The sequence below is a fragment of the Staurois parvus genome, unplaced genomic scaffold, assembly GCF_062004578.1.
Source record: "Staurois parvus isolate SC_StPar_1 unplaced genomic scaffold, SC_StPar_1.0 ptg001044l, whole genome shotgun sequence".
NCBI lineage: Eukaryota > Metazoa > Chordata > Amphibia > Anura > Ranidae > Staurois > Staurois parvus.
The window spans coordinates 3,885,884-3,904,743 of NW_028318840.1; the positions used below are offsets into that span (position 1 = coordinate 3,885,884).

General features: G+C 41.8%; 1 protein-coding gene across 4 annotated transcripts in view; it reads right to left on the bottom strand.

Annotated features, from left to right (window-relative positions):
- Positions 1–13,080: 13,080 nt before the first annotated feature.
- The window catches only part of PCDH19 (protocadherin 19), a 305,467-nt gene continuing 299,687 nt past the window's right edge, over positions 13,081–18,860 (bottom strand). For all 4 annotated transcript variants that reach the window (XM_089657937.1, XM_089657936.1, XM_089657935.1 and 1 more), the window contains one exon: positions 13,081–15,009. In XM_089657937.1, the coding sequence (XP_089514063.1) occupies positions 14,423–15,009 (587 nt within the window). In that variant the 3' untranslated portion in view covers positions 13,081–14,422. The remainder of the gene's footprint in view (positions 15,010–18,860) is intronic.

Consider the following 18,860-nt stretch of genomic DNA (forward strand, 5'->3'; position numbering starts at 1 on the left):
GGAGGAACTTGACTGTCCTGCACAGAGTCCTGACCTCAACCCCATAGAACACCTTTGGGATGAATTAGAGTGGAGACTGCGAGCCAGGCCTCCTCCCCCGACATCAGTGCCTGACCTGACAAATGTGCCTCTGGAAGAATGGTCCAACCTTCCCATAGACACTCCTAAACCTTGTGGACGGCCTTCCCAGAAGAGTTGAAGCTGTTATAGCTGCAAAGAGCGGGGCCAACTCAATATTGAACCCTACGGACTAAGACTGGGGGGCCATTAAAGGTCATGTGCGTGGAAAGGCCGGCCGACCAATACTTTTGGCAATATAGTATGTATATATATATAATTTAAAAAAAAATTCCTAGATGACGTTGACCTGGCAGACTAAAAAAATAAATATATACCACGTTGAGGTGCTGGCAAATCTTTGAAGGAAATTGGATACTGTGCAGACCTCCAGAGAGTATTACAGGAAAGGTTGTCTCGACGTGGAAGGGTAATTCAATTTATTTCAAACAATCACATTTGTTTGTCATAAATCCATATTTATTTATTTTTTTACTGGCCCTGTAAACAAGTATCAGCGCAGCCGAAGTGATTTAGTTGCTTATTGTGTGTACTCTCAGGGGCCGCTTGGCACTGACAAAATGATCTTTTGTATATATAGAGGGGAGGGCGGCCTTAAAGGAGCACAACAGTTGGCGCTGCATCATTTCATTGTGACAAATGCATTCACCGCACTGATAATTCAACTTCTTGTAAAGAGGCATCAAGGATTTAATCATGTAACATTTTTGAGGGGACAGGATTTTTGCTGCTGATGTTGCTTTGACGGTGCTTTTCCCATAATAATATCCTTTTTATCACTTCAGTCTACATGTGCTTCAGTGATGATTGCATGGCATTTCTCAGGGCAGGTTTCGTGATGGTGACAGCAGGAGACTGTGAGATATACGGTATATATATATATATATATATATATGTGTGTGTGTGTGTGTGTATATACAGTTGTGTTCAAAATAATAGCAGTGTATTAAAAAAAAGTGAATAAAGCTGAAAATCCTTCTAATAGCTTTTATTTCCATCCACACAAATGCATTGGGAACACAACACATTCTATTCCAAATCAAAACATGAAGAAACATACATCAAATTTGTGTTGTTCCTCTGAAAAAATGGAAGAAAAGTGAATATTAGACGGATCAAAAAAATTGCAGTGTCTGTATTCTTCTTTACAAACTCAAACATTCACTATATAAACTGAGGTGATTGTAGCCGTATTAGTGCATTTGTGACAGAAACAATTGAGTCCTGTCCGTGATACTTTTATATTTGCACTAACATACAATTTTGAGGACAATCTTTCGGGGAGTGTCCCCTTCTTCAAGGTCCAAGCAGTACTATCTATACTGAAAAATGTTTGAAGATTTTGCTTTCCTTTGAATGACTTCATGAATATTTGGTTGTAGTCGCACTGTTTCTGAGAACTGCTGTACATCTGTGTTGCATGGACTCACCCAACTTCTGGCCCCTGTGATCAGGTATTCCAGCCCAGGATGATTGGACCACATTCCACAGTTCTTCTCTATTTCTTGGTTTTGCCTCAGAAACGGCATTTTTGATGTCACCCCACAAGTTTTCTATTGGATTAAGATCCGGGGATTGGGCTGGCCACTCCATAACGTCCATCTTGTTGGTCTGGAACCAAGATGTTGCACGTTTACTGGTGTGTTTGGGGTCGTTGTCTTGTTGGAACACCCATTTCAAGGGCATTTCCTCTTCAGCATAAGGCAGCATGACCTCTTCAAGTATTCTGATGTATTCAAACTGATCCATGATCCCTGGTATGCGATAAATAGGCCCAACACCGTAGTAGGAGAAACATCCCCATATCATGATGCTTGCACCACCATGCTTCACTGTCTTCACAGTGTACTGTGGCTTGAATTCAGTGTTTGGGGGTCGTCTGACAAACTGTCTCCGCCCACTAGACCCAAAAAGAACAATCTTACTTCCATCAGTCCACAAAATGTTGCGCCATTTCTCTTTAGGCCAGTCAATGTGCTCTTTGGCAGATTGTAACCTCTTCAGCACACGTCTTTTTCCCAACAGTGGGACTTTGCGGGGACTTCTTGCAGATAGCTTGGCTTCACATAGGCGTCTTCTAATTGTAACAGTCCTCACAGGGAACGTCACACCTTCTTTCATCTTCCTGAAGCTGATTGTTGGCTGAGTCCGCGCCATTTTGGCTATTCTTCTATCCATTCCAATGGTAGTTCGCTTTCTTCCACGTCTTTCAGGTTTTGGTTGCCATTTTAAAGCATTTGCGATCATTTTAGCTGAGCAGCCGATCATTTTCTGCATTTCTTTATATGTTTTCCCCTCTCCAATCAACTTTTTAATCAAGGTACGCTGTTCTTCTGAACAATGTCTGGAGACCCATTTTCCTCAGAATTTCAGAGAGAAATGCACTGTAACCATCATGTACAACATTTGCTGCCTTCCTTCCTTAAATAAGGGCAATAATTGCCACCTGTTTTTCAAAGAATGAATGACCTCACTAATAGAACTCCACACTGCTATTATTTTGAACACGCCCCTTTCAATGAGTGATTCAATGACACAGAATCAGCAGCATGCATGTCATGACTGTTGGGTCTGTTGGATTTCTATTACTCTACTACACCTGCTAGGAAATTATTTGCCATGTAGAAATATCATTTCTACCAAAAACAGTGATTGATCCGGTTAGTGATGTCTGACTGCTATTATTTTGAACACAACTGTGTATATATATATATATATATATATATATATATTATGTACTGTATGTGAACCGCCACTTAGTGGCCCTCGCTCTTCAAACAGTTGAACAGCCCTGATCTAAGATATAGCACAGATTATTGCTTCATGGAAGCCACCTAGGGGCATAATATAGATCATAATATAGATCGGATATACTTTATAGTATAGGCTGGAATGGAGTGTCCACATGCTTGCTATACCAGGAGAACCGGGAACTCTGGAGGCTTTTGATCATTGTATAATTTGCAAGTAATTTGCTGAAGTTTGTCATCTGTTCTGGGATCCAATAAATGCTATTCTCTGGAAAGACCCAAGTTGCTGCGGGAAAATAATTTAGATTGAAGGAGTTTGCGTTCTACACCTGTCTGCGCACTTCTGTTTCTACAATACTAATAATTACATTCAATTATTAGCGGTCCTCATTAATATTCGCAACATAATGACTACATTTGATTGTTATAGGGGTTGTTTTGCTTTTTGTTCTCCCGATTGTTATATCCACTACCCCCCATTCTCTGTATTCCTCGTATCTTATATATTCAATAAAACTTTATTTTGGAAAAAAAAAAATATTCGCAACATATTGATTGGCACCAAATGATATCCTTACAACATGGACCATGCCTTCATAATGTGTTCCAAAAAATCTGCTTTTAGCGTGGGAAGGGTCAGTGGTATTGTACCCAGCAGGAAGAAGCAACGTACTCAGAGTTCAAGGAAGGCTTACAGTATTATATTTAGTTGAATGCAATTTTGCCATTAACACTTACACTTGCATAGCACATAAGTGAGCAGTAGCAGCTTTTTCTTAGACAGATGCAGCATTCCATCTGGTTCAATAGCCATTCAGTAACAGGCTCAGCAACACTTAGCAGCATGTAAGGGGGCTTGAGAATGGCTAAGAATTGGCACCAAAGCACATATACCTGCCCCGCTTCCTTTCCAACTTGAACAGTGACCCTCCTACTTGAGGCTTCAACCCTCCACCATCTTGTATCCTTCTCCATGCTTCTTGAAAACATCAGAGTGACGAAACTTGTGGGGGCGTACCTGGAAGTGACATCATTATGCACAGTACACCCAGAAGTGATGCCATTGTACGCCCAGGAAGAAGTAGGTATACACTTACCATTATATGTATAAAGGAGGGGTTTGGACTAATACAGCTTTTTTTATGAATTGATGTATTATGAGATATATGCTTGGTGCAAGGCATAGCACTTTTAAATGTGCATAAGGACTACCTAGGTTTTATGATTTATTTTATTAAAGTCAATCAGTTTTACACTATGGGGGATCGCCCTTATTTTTCATATGCCTCGTCTATGATTGTATTCAGTGGCGGACTGACCATGGGTAATGGCCCCAGTTTTGGTAAGGGTACAGTCTGCAATCAAAATAACAAAACCCAAAAACAAGTATATAGTATATTTAAGCTTACTTTGAAATTATGGTTTTGTTTCGGGTTCCTTATGGTCTCTTTATTCATATTTCTGGTAAGAACAGAGGAAAGTAAGCATCATCCAGACCCATTGCTGCATTGATTGAGTTGGATATCCAATTGGTGCATAAGGCAAAAGGCTTGATTTCTCCATGAACCAAGAGAATGTTGACTTCATAGGTGGCTTTCCGTCACATGGCATTGGAAGTCTTTTGCAAGAGGACAACGTGGGTCTCCATTAATACTTTTATGGTTCACTTGGAGCCAGAATCGTTCTCTACTGGTAATTTTGGTAGACAAAGAGGAGATATTCAGGCTGCAGACTCTAATCCCCACGCTACCACAGATAATAGGAGGTGGTTTCCTATAGTCATTGGCCACTAAAACAGTCTCTGTGACAGCTCCAAAAAAAGGGGAACCGCAAACTGTGTTCAAAGCATCAGACCCGTTTATTAATCCATTCAAGAAATAGATCAGTTCATCCGAGGTGCACCCTAATGTGTTTCACTCGGTAAGGAGCTTATTGAAAGGTCCTATGAGTAAGCGCCTTACCAAGTGAAATGAGTTTGTGTTTGAACCTTGAATGGACTGGATTGTTTTTTGAATGGCCGCAGAGATTCCTTCATCCACACTGATAGGCGAATTTACTGTATTGGCTTTGGAAACTGCCCGAGGGCTAGGGGTCAGTAGGGGGCCCCATGAGATGCCCCTGGTACCTTTTTCATAGGCTTTTTTGAGTTTGGGCAAGGACACAGGGGCCCAATGATCCCCTATTGCCTGGGGGCCCCATGAGTTGTCAGTCCGCCCCTGATTGTATTCCAACTTCAATGAGAGAAGGGGTTGAGGTCCCTAGACTGATGCGGATGGTGGATCCTTTAAAACAGGCATTATATGACTTACCTGTAGCAAGTGGTCGTATTGAGCTGCTGAGTTCTCTGGTATGGCACTACAGCACTTTTTTAAGACTTTTGTACAGCACAAGTAGCATTTTATGTTAATGCTTATACAAGATATTAGTTAAAGGGTTGACATATGCTAAAGCTGGCCAGGCACTGGTCAAATCAAAGGAGCCGGGTGGAAAATTCTAGGCCAACCAGAGGCAGCCGCTGTTGGTGTATTGTGACAGCTGGCAGTGCTGGCCATCAGAAAAATAGCCAATACAGTAAATTTGCCTATCAGTGTGGATGAAGGAATCTCTGCGGCCATTCAAAAAACAATCCAGTCCATTCAAGGTTCAAACACAAACCCATTTCACTTGGTAAGGCGCTTACTCATAGGATCTTTCAATAAGCTCCTTACCGAGTGAAACACATTAGGGGGTTTGCACCTCGGATGAACTGATCTATTTCTTGAATGGATTAATAAACGGGTCTGATGCTTTGAACACAGTTAGCGGTTCCCCTTTTTTTGGAGCTGTCACAGAGACTGTTTTAGTGGCCAATGACTATAAGAAACCACCTCCTATTATCTGTGGTAGCGTGGGGATTAGAGTCTGCAGCCTGAATGTCTCCTCTTTGTCTACCAAAATTACCAGTAGAGAAAGATGGTGGCTCCAAGTGAACCATAAAAGTATTAATGGAGACCCACGTTGTCCTCTTGCAAACGACTTCCAATGCCATGTGACTGAAAGCCACCTATGACGTCAACATTCTCTTGGTTCATGGAGAAATCAAGCCTTTTGCCTTATGCACCAATTGGATATCCAACACAATCAATGCAGCAATGGGTCTGGATGATGCTCACTTTCCTCTGTTCTTACCAGAAATATTAATAGAGACCATAAGGAACCCGAAACAAAACCATAATTTCAAAGTAAGCTAAAATATAGTATATACTTGTTTTTGGGTTATGTTATTTTGATTGCAGACTGTACCCTTACCAGAACTGGGGCATTACCCAGGGGCGGACTGACAACTCATGGGGCCCCCGGGCAATAGGGGATCATGGGGCCCCTGTGTCCGTGCCCATACCCAAAAAAGCCTATGAAAAAGCCAATGAAAGGTACCAGGGGCATCTCATGGGGCCCCCTACTGACCCCGGGCCCTCGGGCAGTGCCCTAGTGCTCGAATGGTCATTCCGCCCCTTCCGTTTCCCAAACCTGGCAACAGTTCCACTTTTCCACCAAGTTTTACTCCTCTTAACTTAGGTGTTACAGAGTCAGCCCTTTATTCTAATTAAAACCAGATAATGCAAAATCTGGCTCGTCTGGACATAACTTTTCCCCAACTCCGCATTGCTTTACTCCGACCACTTAAAACAAAAAATCTGGCAATCTCCCAGATGACATACGTGAATCCGTTTAGTGACCCCTGGGTCCATTTTAATTAATAATGTGCTTCCCTTTACATCTTTGGCTTGTGTCTACCTAAGTGTAGCATAATTAATCGGTATGACAAATAAGTCACTGGGGACTTGTACCAAATATAATAGTGCAGTAAGCTGCTGTTAAAGGGGGCCTCTGCATTCAGGTGACCTGGTTTTTCATTGTATTTTTGGTACATTTCAGCCCAAAAATACTTTTTTGTAATAGGTAGAGCCTGGTGGACCGAATCCGTCATTGACTTATATCAGCCACTTACAAACATTGAGCTTTATCATGCAATTTGTTTATTTAAAGCACTATATATAGTGCATTGTATTTCCTTTAGACTTTGATTTTCCTATTTTTAACCCTGAAGAAGGGGACAGTTCTGGCCTCTGAAAGGTATTGGCTCTTTTATAAAATTGTCTATTTGATCAAATGTTGTAATACATTTGTATCTCGACTATTAATTCAAGGGCGGACTGACCATTTGGAAACCCGGGCACTACCCGAGGGCCCGGGGTCAGTAGGGGGCCCCATGAGATGCCCCTGATACCTTTTTCATAGGCTTTTTTGAGTTTGGGCAAGGACACAACGGTCCCATGATCCCCTATTGCCCGGGGGCCCCATGAGTTGTCAGTCCGCCCCTGATAGTGACTCAATCTTAGATCCATTTAGTGGCATTACATATCAAAGAACTTTGGAAATCTCTTGGTGTGTAGAATCTGCCAGCCAAGAATCCAGACATCCTGCTACTCATAATGGGCACAGCAGGTGTATAGATCTGGGAATTCAGTTCAGGAATGGTGGGAACCTTTCATAATGGGCACAGCAGGTGTATAGACCTGGGAATTCAGTGCAGGAATGGTGGGAACCTTTCATAATGGGCACAGCAGGTGTATAGACCTGGGAATTCAGTGCAGGAATGGTGGGAACCTTTCGTAATGGGCACAGTAGGTGTACAGACCTTTGAAACCAGTGCAGGAGTGGTAGGAACCCCTCATATTAGGTACAGTAGGTGAACAGATCTTAGAACCTATTGCAGGAACAGTAGGAACCCTTCATATCAGGCACAACAGGTGTACAGACCTTAGAACCCAGTGCAGAAATGGTGGAAACCCTTCATTATTAGGAACAATATAACTGGATACTAACATTTATAGGGAAAGTTGATCCAGGGAATATCTGACTGCCTCTCGGGGGATCAGGAAGGGATTTTACCCCTGCAGGAGCAAATTGGATCGTGCTTTGCTGGGTTTTTTTGCCTTCCTCTGGATCAATAATGGGTGTAGGATTATAACTTTTATTTTTCTGGTTGAATTGGATGTAGTTTTGACTTTTTTCAGCCAGACTAACTATGTAACTATGAAAGCAGGTATGCAGACCTGGGAACCCAGTGCAGGAATTGTGGGTACCCCTCATAATGTGCACAGTAGGTACATAGACCTGGGAATTCAGTGCAGGAGTGCTGGGGACCCTTTATATTGGGCACAGCAGGTGTACAGATCTTAGAACCCAGTGTAAGAATGGTGGGAACCCTTCATAATTAGGACAGCAAGTGTGCAGACCTGGGAACTCAGTGCAGGAATTGCGGGTACTCCTCATAATGGGCACAGTAGTTGTGCAGACATGGGGACCAAGTGCAGGGATGGTGGGAACCCTTCATATTGGGGGGCGGCAGATGTTCAGACTTGGGAAATCTGCATATGAATGGTAGGAGACCTTCATGATGGGCAGCACAGTGGCTAAATGGTTAACACTTCCACCTGGCAGTACTTGGGTCATTGGTCTGAATCCCAACCAGTGACCCTGCCTGGAGTTTTTATGTTCTCCCTGTGCCTGTGTGGGTTTCCTCTGGTTTCCAGGTACTCTGGTTTCCTCCCACACTCCAAAGACATGCTGGTAGGTTAATTGGACCCTGTCTACATTAGCCCTAGTATGGATATGTATGAATGTAAGTTAGGGACCCTAGATTGTACGCCCCTTGAGGGTTAGGGACTTCAATACAGTATATGTAAGCGCTGCATAAATTGACGTAAAGTACCTGAAATAAATAAAGAAAAGATGGTCACAGCAAGTGTTTACACCCAGTACCTAAGCTCAGAGATCTTTCCAATAGATATTCCAAGATGCTGACATCTCAGTTCAGGGTGGACTGGCTCTTTTTTTCCTCAGTCCTGTTGTGAGCCCTTTGGTCTGTATACAGTACACAGCCAAAAGAATCCAGGCACCCCTTCTACTTGGAGGAATGGGCTATATACTGTAGACTGCACCCATTGTATAGTTAAAGTGGGAAACTCTAACTGAGCATGTGATGAAATATTGCCTAGGGCTCAGCTTTTGTGAATTCTTTAAGTGAACAAGATCAGTAGATTGACTAATATATTCAGTCGAGGTGATATGTTTTTATGTAAAAGTCTAATTTGCTCCTACCTCATGCAGACCTAAAGCTGAATGCCAGGCAGATATAAAAGTACCAGCGAACACAACTCTACATTACTACATCTTTAAAGGTACTTTTTAAGCAGTGTAAATACGTGAATTAGACCCAACATCTGTCTATATCAGTGGTTCTCAACCTGTGGGTCGTGACCCCTTTGGGGGTCGAACGACCCTTTCACAGGGGTCCCTTAAGACCATCAGAAAACACATATTTCTGATGTGTAAAGAGCAGCTACTGTGTAGAAAGCAGCTGCTGTGTTGAAAGCAGCTATTCTGTTAAAGGCACCTACTGTGTTGAAAGCAGCTACTGTGTTGAAAGCAGCAGTATTGGAGGTAAAACGACACTCATGAATTATAATTACTGGGTAAATAATTTCATGGTTGGGGGTCACCACAACATGAGGAACTGTATTAAAGGGTCACGGCATTAGGATGGTTGAGAACCACTGATCTATACAGTTGAGCTTAGTGATGGGGAGAGAGAAGTAGCACAAGTTGGTTAGTTGAGGTCAGTGTTTAGCTCACATGTTGGAGGACTAAAGCTAAGTGCTTGGTAAATGCACCTGCTCCCAGACTGTGCACAATAAAAGCATTTATTTTAATATACAGTGTGTATATATATATATATATATATATATATATATATATATACAGTATCTCACGGAAGTGAGTACACCCCTCATATTTTTGTAAATATTTGATTCTATCTTTTCATGTGACAACACTGAAGAAATGATACTTCGCTACAATGTGCTACAATGTCAGTGTATAGCTTGTATTACTGTAAATTTGCTGTCCCCTCAAAATAACTCAACACGCCGCCATTGATGTCTAAACCGCTGGCAACAAAAGTGAGTCTACCCCTAAGTGAAAATGTCCAAATTGGGCCCAAAGTGTCAATATTTTCTGTGGCCACCATTATTTTCCAGCACTGCCTTAACCCTCTTGGGCATGGAGGTCACCAGAGCTTCACAGGTTGCCACTGGAGTCCTCTTCCACTCCTCCATGATGACATCACAGAGCTGGTGGATGTTAGAGACCTTGTGCTCCTCCACCTTCCGTTTGAGAATGCCCCAAAGATGCTCAATAGGGTTTAGATCTGGAGACATGCTTGGCCAGTCCATCACCTTTACCCTCAGCTTCTTTAGCAAGGCAGTGGTGGTCTTGGAGGTGTGTTTGGGGTCGTTATGTTGGAATACTGCCCTGCGGCCCAGTCTCCAGAGGGTGGGGATCATGCTCTGCTTCAGTATGTCACAGTACATGTTGGCATCCATGGTTCCCTCAATGAAGTGTAGCTCCCCAGTGTTGGCAGCACTCATGCAGCCCCAGACCATGACACTCCCACCACCATGCTTGACTGTAGGCAAGACACACGTGTCTTTGTACTCCTCACCTGGTTGCCGCCACACACGCTTGACACCATCTGTATTGTTATTTTTTGCGGTTGAAGCCAATACTCCTAATAGAATATAACCTGTGAATAAATGCATATTTTCACAAAGTTCTTGAGAAACATTATTAATCTCTCTTACAATTTCAAGATATGAAGAATATGATCTTGACGACTAACTGCAGAGACTTTTTAGGACTAGAAAGGTCCAATGTGAAGCTATTGAAATACAAGTCTTCAAGAAGTCCTCACAACAGATCTGAAGACTGGTGTTCATCCTATCTGAGGACACTAGACTAAACTAAACCATGGCTGATGTGTGTGTGTGGTTATATCAGGGGCGGACTGACAACTCATGGGGCCCCCGGGCAATAGAGGATCATGGGGCCCCTGTGTCCTTGCCCAAACTCAAAAAAGCCTATGAAAAAGGTACCAGGGGCATCTCATGGGGCCCCCTACTGACCCCGAGCCCTCGGGCAGTGCCCGAGTTTCCAGATGTTCAGTCCGCCCCTGGGTTATATTGACCCTAGGGGCAAGCCTGTAGTTATTTAGTCTAGTGTCCACCTTACCTGAAGAAGATGGTGCTATATACCCCATGACAATATATTGTTCCCTCAAAGGAGGAATATGTGAACCAGTTTTGCTGGCAAAATGTAAAGCAAGCCAAAAGAAATATGTTCAATTTCCAAGTTATCAACAATATGTTTTGCCAGTTCCTCTACCATTGCGATGGTCAGAAAGCCTCCTGTCTTTTTGTATCACACACAATATTTAAACGGCTTGGCAGAGTTTATTCATAGACTATTTCCAGTAACACACATCAAAGAAATTTCTAGTGATGTTCTTCAAAAGAGAACAGAAGGTGAGCTACAGCTGAGGTTATGATGCTATTGACTGTGCACAGAAGGACGCACTCAGTAGACCTAAGACCAAGGAAAATAAATAAAAGAAACCACAACTTCATAAAAAATGGGCTACTGGAATCACATAAATTTAAGTTTTAAAACTGGAAATCCAACATTTTTTAATATTTTGAATAGGGTGAAGGTTAGAATAAGTTCAGAACATGTACATCAGGCACAGATTTAAAATTTCTGGTAGGTCATGGTCACAAAGTAAGTCAATCGAGTTCATAAGGAGTGCAGTAGCTCTGGTGGGTTATGGTTAGAACATCTGTTGTGTTTCCATTGCTGAATTCCAGAACATTTGCTGCATATCAAAGGCAATGAATTTGAATTTTTGGTAGGTTATGGTCAAAGTAAGTCAATCAACTTCATAGAGAGTGCAGTAGCTCTGGTGGGTTACGGTTAGAACATCTGTTGTGTTTCCATTGCTGAATTCCAGAACATGTGCTGTATATCAAAGGCACTGAATTTTAATTTTTTGATAGGTTATGGTCAAAGTAAGTCAACCAAGTTCATATGGAGTTCAGTAGCTCTGGTGTGGCCGCTTTCAACAAAAATGGGGTTTCTCTTATCTAGGAGACCCAAAGTATACAATCCAAAAGTCTAACCAGACCAAACATCTAAGATCTTTTAATGTTAGTGTTTGCTCACCACAAGAAGACATAGTAGAGATGCCAATGCTTTTCATTGGTTCAGACATTCCTCATTCATCAGGACCTCTGGTATGCAACCTGCTAATACTGCCAAGGCTACTCTTTATCTGCATATGTGTACCAGAAGCATCCTTTTGAGTCTAGCTACATATAAGGTGTCTGAACCCCCCAAAACATGGACGTTTGATGTCATTTTGTTATGAGCAAACACTGATTTTAAAAGATATTAAGCTCTTAGCACTTTGGTCTGACATTCTTATTAGACTTTTTACCCAAGGTTTCTATTGCTGTCTGTGCCCGGACTTAGGAAATTTACCCTACACTTCCTGGTGCTAAACTAGGTGGATTTAGTTACCGGCCACTTTTTAGGTACACATTGCTAGTACTGGGTTGGACCTGCTTTTGCCTTCAGAACTGCCTTCACTCTTTGTGGCAGAGATTCAACAAGGTGTTCCTCAGAGATTTTGGTCCATATTGACATGAGCTACTGTTGCCTTTCTATCATCTTGAACCAGTCTGCCCATTCTCCTCTGACCTCTGACATCAACAAGGCATGTTCCTCCACACAACTGCCGCTCACTTGATATTTTCTCTTTTTCAGACCATTCTCTGTAAACCCTAGAGATGGTTGTGTGTGAAAATCCCAGTAGATCAGCAGTTTGGAAATACTCAAACCAGCCCATTTGGCACCAACAACCATGCTATGTTCAAAGTCACTTGAATCCCCTTTCTTCCCCATTCCGATGCTCAGTTTGAACTTCAGCAACTAGTCTTCACCATGTCCAAAGACATGCTGGTAGGTGAATTGGCTCCTGTCTAAACTGGCCCTAGTATGTGTATGTATGAATGTGAGTTAGGGACCTTAGATTGTACACCCCTTGAGGGTTAGGGACTGATGTGAATGTACAATATATATGTAAAGCGCTGCGTAAATTGACAGCGCTATATAAGTACCTGAAATAAATAAATGTCTAGATGCCTAAATGCATTGAGTTGCTGCCATGTGATTGGCTGATTAGCAATTTGTGTTACCAAGCAATTGAACCTAGTAAAGTGGCTGGGGAGTGTATACTTGAACCATTATTTCCATTTTTTTAAATTTTGTGTTTATGTGTGAAGTTTCCTCATAATAGTTCATCTGGAAGCATGGATCATTTTGAAATTAAAAACTTTTTTTTATTTTTTCACCTTTTTCACTTTCTGTCAGTGAATTTTTTATAACATTTGTCTTCAACATTTTCTTTTAAGACTATTTTACAAACAGAATATTATGTAAACTTTTTTCTATAATTTACAATAGTCAAAAACATATTCATACCATCAGGACATTGGAGAATTTTTTTGTTTTTTGTTTAACTGAGCACACCGGCAATAATCAGGAGCAAACATGATACACCTGAAAAATAAATTGCATCTGCTTTAGAAAAAAAAAAAAATGAAGTTATCTGGGGACATATTAAAAAAAAAATAGTACGGCCTTGGAATGGTAATTGAAAACTAACAATGTATGAGAGTAACAAAAAGCATACGAGAATAGTAGAGGATATAAAAAATTGTGTTTGCAAAAACTCTCTCTTTTTTTTTTTTTTTTATAAATAGCAATTAAATATTCAAAAAATACCCTAGCCTTGAACTCTCATGTGTTTACAGTGTGAAAAAAAAAATCTTAAAAAAAAAAAAAAAAAAAAAAAAAACGAAAAACAGGAGTCATTTAAATGAACAAAATAAAAATACAAATTATGTTTTTTTTAATGTTTCTTTCATTTTTACTTGAATGCCTTTTGCCATCACTGGACAAAATTTTAAATATCAAATACAGTCAGAGTACAGAGAGCATGTAACAGCAAAAGGGCTTGTAATGCAGGGGTGTCCTCGAGAACACAGCAACCTATAATGGATAAAATTGTCAAGGTTCGCATCAGTCCGTCTACAGCTTACCTTTTCAAACTTAGGACGACTCACAAAGAATGGCAGAGTTTTTTTTTTCCATCTATGTTACAAAATCATTAGCGAGGGAATTTTTGTTTTTTTTTTTTGGAATTGGAATTGGTGGTGGATGTGTGGAAAGTAATTTTTTTTTCTTCTTTTTTTTTTGTTCTGTACAAATAAGCTAATTTTATATTATAATTCTGATATATATGCTTATAAAAATATATAAATTCAAAATACTTAATACATACATAATACTTTTTACATTGATGGTCGTAACGGTTTTTCATGTTGAGCGCAACGGGATGAGAGGATGGTCTTGGGGGGGGGGGTAGGACAAGAGTGATGCAGGCTGCTTGCTTAGACGGAACACCCCTGCCACATGTTGAATAGTTTTGGGATTGTCACATAACAATAGCCTTTATTTATAAACAATACGTTTTGGAAGCTATAAATACAGCAATTTGTGAACCATTGGTAAGCCATTAAAAACGAACTGTAATTTTTAAGTCATTTTTGTTTTTTTTTCATTAAATCATTTTTCCGTACAGTAGGGTTCGGTGTTTAGAGTACAATGTCCTTTAGTCTCTTTACACCCACTGAGTCCTTTTCTCGACATTCTTGCAATAATGGATTGATTTCATGCATTACGTTTTCACTGTCCGCCCCCCTGGGCTCCGCGTCGGAAGGCCGAGACGGGCCGTTGCTTACGAACTGCTCCATTTCGCGGCTCCCGGCGCAATGCATTATATTGTACGTCGCTGACGGTTTGGCCGGCAGGGGGCTCTTTAGGTGCAGGGGAGAAGTGATGGGGCTGATGGCCTCGCAGCCGTTTCCTGCTTCGCGGACGGCACCGTTGACCTTAGGGCTGCAGATAGGCAGGTCCACTGTCCTTTTCCCTTTCAAGGTCGCCCTGTCGTCGGCGGGGTGCTCGTTGCCGTCTTTGCCAAAAGTTGCAAAAGTTCTTTTTGTGTTGCAGTCCTCGAAGGATTCAGTGTCCACAGTGGTCGCTTCTATTGACAAGGCAATGACGTTCCTTCCGTGTTCGGGGGACTTGGCGCGGGCAGGGACGGGGACCCTGGGCATCCAGCACCTGTCGGAGTGACCCAGAATGCGACATTCTTCCCTGCAGTGAAATCCTTCATTCTGATCTGAACGAAGAAGTAAAAAAAAAAATTGAAATTAGTATTCGATTTGGCATGCTGTATAATACACTGTAATTACCATTAGACAAAAAGCCAGGGCATTGTATGCCTCATATTTACAGCCATAATTAGACACCATAATTTGTACCCTTATTATATTTGCCTAAATGTGTCCTATTAATATGTGCAAAGGAAAGCAATTCTGTTGAGGGAACGCATATATTTGATAGGCAGTCAAAAGCCATTGGCTGCGTTACCGAGTTTTGCATCTCTGGCAGCGATGACACAAGCAATGAGCCCAGCTACCAATCAAGCGGGTGCTTATTGAATTACGGGATGGAGGAGAGGATTAGGTTGATAAAGCAAGCCTGGTTTATGAATATGTACAGAAGCAATACAAATGGCAATGGTTTTACTATAGAGACATAAATAAATACAAATAATTGGACTGTTTTTAGGGCTAGCAAAGTTTCAATGAAGTAGCAAGCAAGATAATCTAACCATTTACACCAATCCCTCTAAAGCCCAGCAATGCCAATTTTTATTTTTTTTTTTATGGCAGAGACACCAAGAAATATTGTCAGAACTTCTAGTTCTTCCTCACCCTACTAACGTTTTTTTTTTCCTTCATCCCCATTGAAGAGACTAACCTTCAGCTCAAAGCATGGTCACCTTCCTACATGACATCAGCGGTCCAAAAAAAGTTCACCCTTCAATATAATTTTCAATGCATCTATTGGTTGGACGCATCTATTGGTTGGAGAGGATCAGCACACAGTATTGAGAACTCAGAGGGAATTGCATCCTCCTACATTTCCTCAGCATAATTTACAATGTTTCCATTGTCTGGAAAGGATCAGCACAAAGCTTGGTCGCCTTCCTACGTGCCCTCAGGGGTCCAGAAAAAAAGGTCACCCTTCAATATAATTTTCAATGCATCTATTGGTTGGACAGGATCAGCACATAGTATTCAGAACTCAGGGGGCACTGCATCCTCCAACATTTCCTCAGAGGGCCAAAAACAAGTTACCCATCAATATAATTTGCAATACAACTGTTGGCTGGACAGGATCAACACATAGGACTGGGAGCCCTGAGGGTATGGTGTCTTCCTACGTGTCCTCAGAGTTCCAAAAAACAAGTCATCCCTCAACATAATTTCTAATGCTTCCATTGTCTGGAAAGGATTAGCACAAAGCTTGGTCGCCTTCCTACGTGCCCTCAGGGGTCCAAAAAAACAGGTCACCCTTCAATATAATTTTCAATGCATCTATTGGTTGGACAGGATCAGCACACAGTATTGAGAACTCAGAGGGCATTGCATCCTCCAACATTTCCTCAGAGGACCAAAAGCAAGTTACCCATCAATATAATTTGCAATACAACTGTTGGCTGGACAGGATCAACACATAGTAGTGGGAGCTCTGAGGGCATGGTGTCTTCCTATGTGTCCTCAGAGTTCCAAAAAATAAGTCATCAGTCAACATATTTTCCAATGTATCCATTGTCTGGAAAGGATCAGCACATATCATTGTGCCTTTCTACATGCCCTCAGGGGTCCAAAAAAACAGGTCACCCTTCAATATAATTATCAATGCATCTATTGGTTGGACAGGATCAGCACATAGTATTCAGAACTCAGGGGGCATTGCATCCTCCAACATTTCCTCAGAGGGCCAGAAACAAGTTACCCATCAATATAATTTGCAATACAACTGTTGGCTGGACAGGATCAACACATAGTACTGGGAGCTCTGAGGGCATGGTGTCTTCCTACGTGTCCTCAGAGTTCCAAAAAACAAGTCATCCCTCAACATAATTTACAATGTTTCCATTGTCTGGAAAGGATCAGCACAAAGCTTGGTCGCCTTCCTACGTGCCCTCAGGGGTCCAGAAAAAAAGGTCACCCTTCAATATAATTTTCAATGCATCTATTGGTTGGACAGGATCAGCACACAGTATTGAGAACTCTGAGGAAATGTAGGAGGATGCAATGCCCTCTGAGGACCAAAAGCAAGTTACCCATCAATATAATTTGCAACACAACTGTTGGCTGCACAGGATCAACACATAGGACGGGAGCTCTGAGGGCATGGTGTCTTCCTACGTGTCCTCAGAGTTTCAAAAAATAGGTCATCAGCAGGGGTGGACTGACCATTTGGAAACTTGGGCACTGCCCGAGGGCCCGGGGTCAGTAGGGGGCCCCATGAGATGCCCCTGGTACCTTTTTCATAGGCTTTTTTGAGTTTGGGCAAGGACACAGGGGCCCCATGATCCCCTATTGCCCGGGGGCCCCATAAGTTGTCAGTCCGCCCCTGGTCATCAGTCAACATATTTTCCAATGTATCCATTGTCTGGAAAGGATCAGCACATATCATTGTGCCTTTCTACATGCCCTCAGGGGTCCAAAAAAACAGGTCACCCTTCAATATAATTTTCAATGCATCTATTGGTTGGACAGGATCAGCACATAGTATTCAGAACTCAGGGGGCACTGCATCCTCCAACATTTCCTCAGAGGGCCAAAAACAAGTTACCCATCAATATAATTTGCAATACAACTGTTGGCTGGACAGGATCAACACATAGTACTGGGAGCCCTGAGGGTATGGTGTCTTCCTACGTGTCCTCAGAGTTCCAAAAAACAAGTCATCCCTCAACATAATTTCCAATGCTTCCATTGTCTGGAAAGGATCAGCACAAAGTTTGGTCGCCTTCCTACGTGCCCTCAGGGGTCCAAAAAAACAGGTCACCCTTCAATATAATTTTCAATGCATCTATTGGTTGGACAGGATCAACACACAGTATTGAGAACTCAGAGGGCATTGCATCCTCCAACATTTCCTCAGAGGACCAAAAGCAAGTTACCCATCAATATAATTTGCAATACAACTGTTGGCTGGACAGGATCAACACATAGTACTGGGAGCTCTGAGGGCATGGTGTCTTCCTATGTGTCCTCAGAGTTCCAAAAAATAAGTCATCAGTCAACATATTTTCCAATGTATCCATTGTCTGCAAAGGATCAGCACATATCATTGTGCCTTTCTACATGCCCTCAGGGGTCCAAAAAAACAGGTCACCCTTCAATATAATTATCAATGCATCTATTGGTTGGACAGGATCAGCACATAATATTCAGAACTCAGGGGGCACTGCATCCTCCAACATTTCCTCAGACGGCCAAAAACAAGTTACCCATCAATATAATTTGCAATACAACTGTTGGCTGGACAGGATCAACACATAGTACTTGGAGCTCTGAGGGCATGGTGTCTTCCTACGTGTCCTCAGAGTTCCAAAAAACAAGTCATCCCTCAACATAATTTCCAATGTTTCCATTGTCAGGAAAGGATCAGCACAAAGCTTGGTTGCCTTCCTACGTGCCCTCAGGGGTCCAGAAAAAAAGGTCACCCTTCAATATAATTTTCAATGCATCTATTGGTTGGACAGGATCAGCACATAATATTCAGAACTCAGGGGGCATTGCATCCTTCTACATTTCCTCAGAGGACCAAAAACAAGTTACCCATCAATATAATTTGCAATTTTTGTTTTTATGACAGACACCAAGAAATATTGTCAGAACTTCTAGTTCTTCCTCACCCTACTAAAGTGTGTTTTATTTCCTGCATTCCCATTGAAAAGACTACCCATCACTTCCTGTCATAATATAATGTAAGGGGAAATCTCCAAAACCGAAACTTAGATGGCAATATAAACTTGATAAAGACTTTACATCTTCCCCTCTTCATCCAAAACAAAATACAATGCTGGAATTTGGCTTTAAAGCCAACGTGAGCTGGGGCAAAGTTGTAGAGTTAAGCTAAACAATTTCAAATAAACACAGGGAGGAG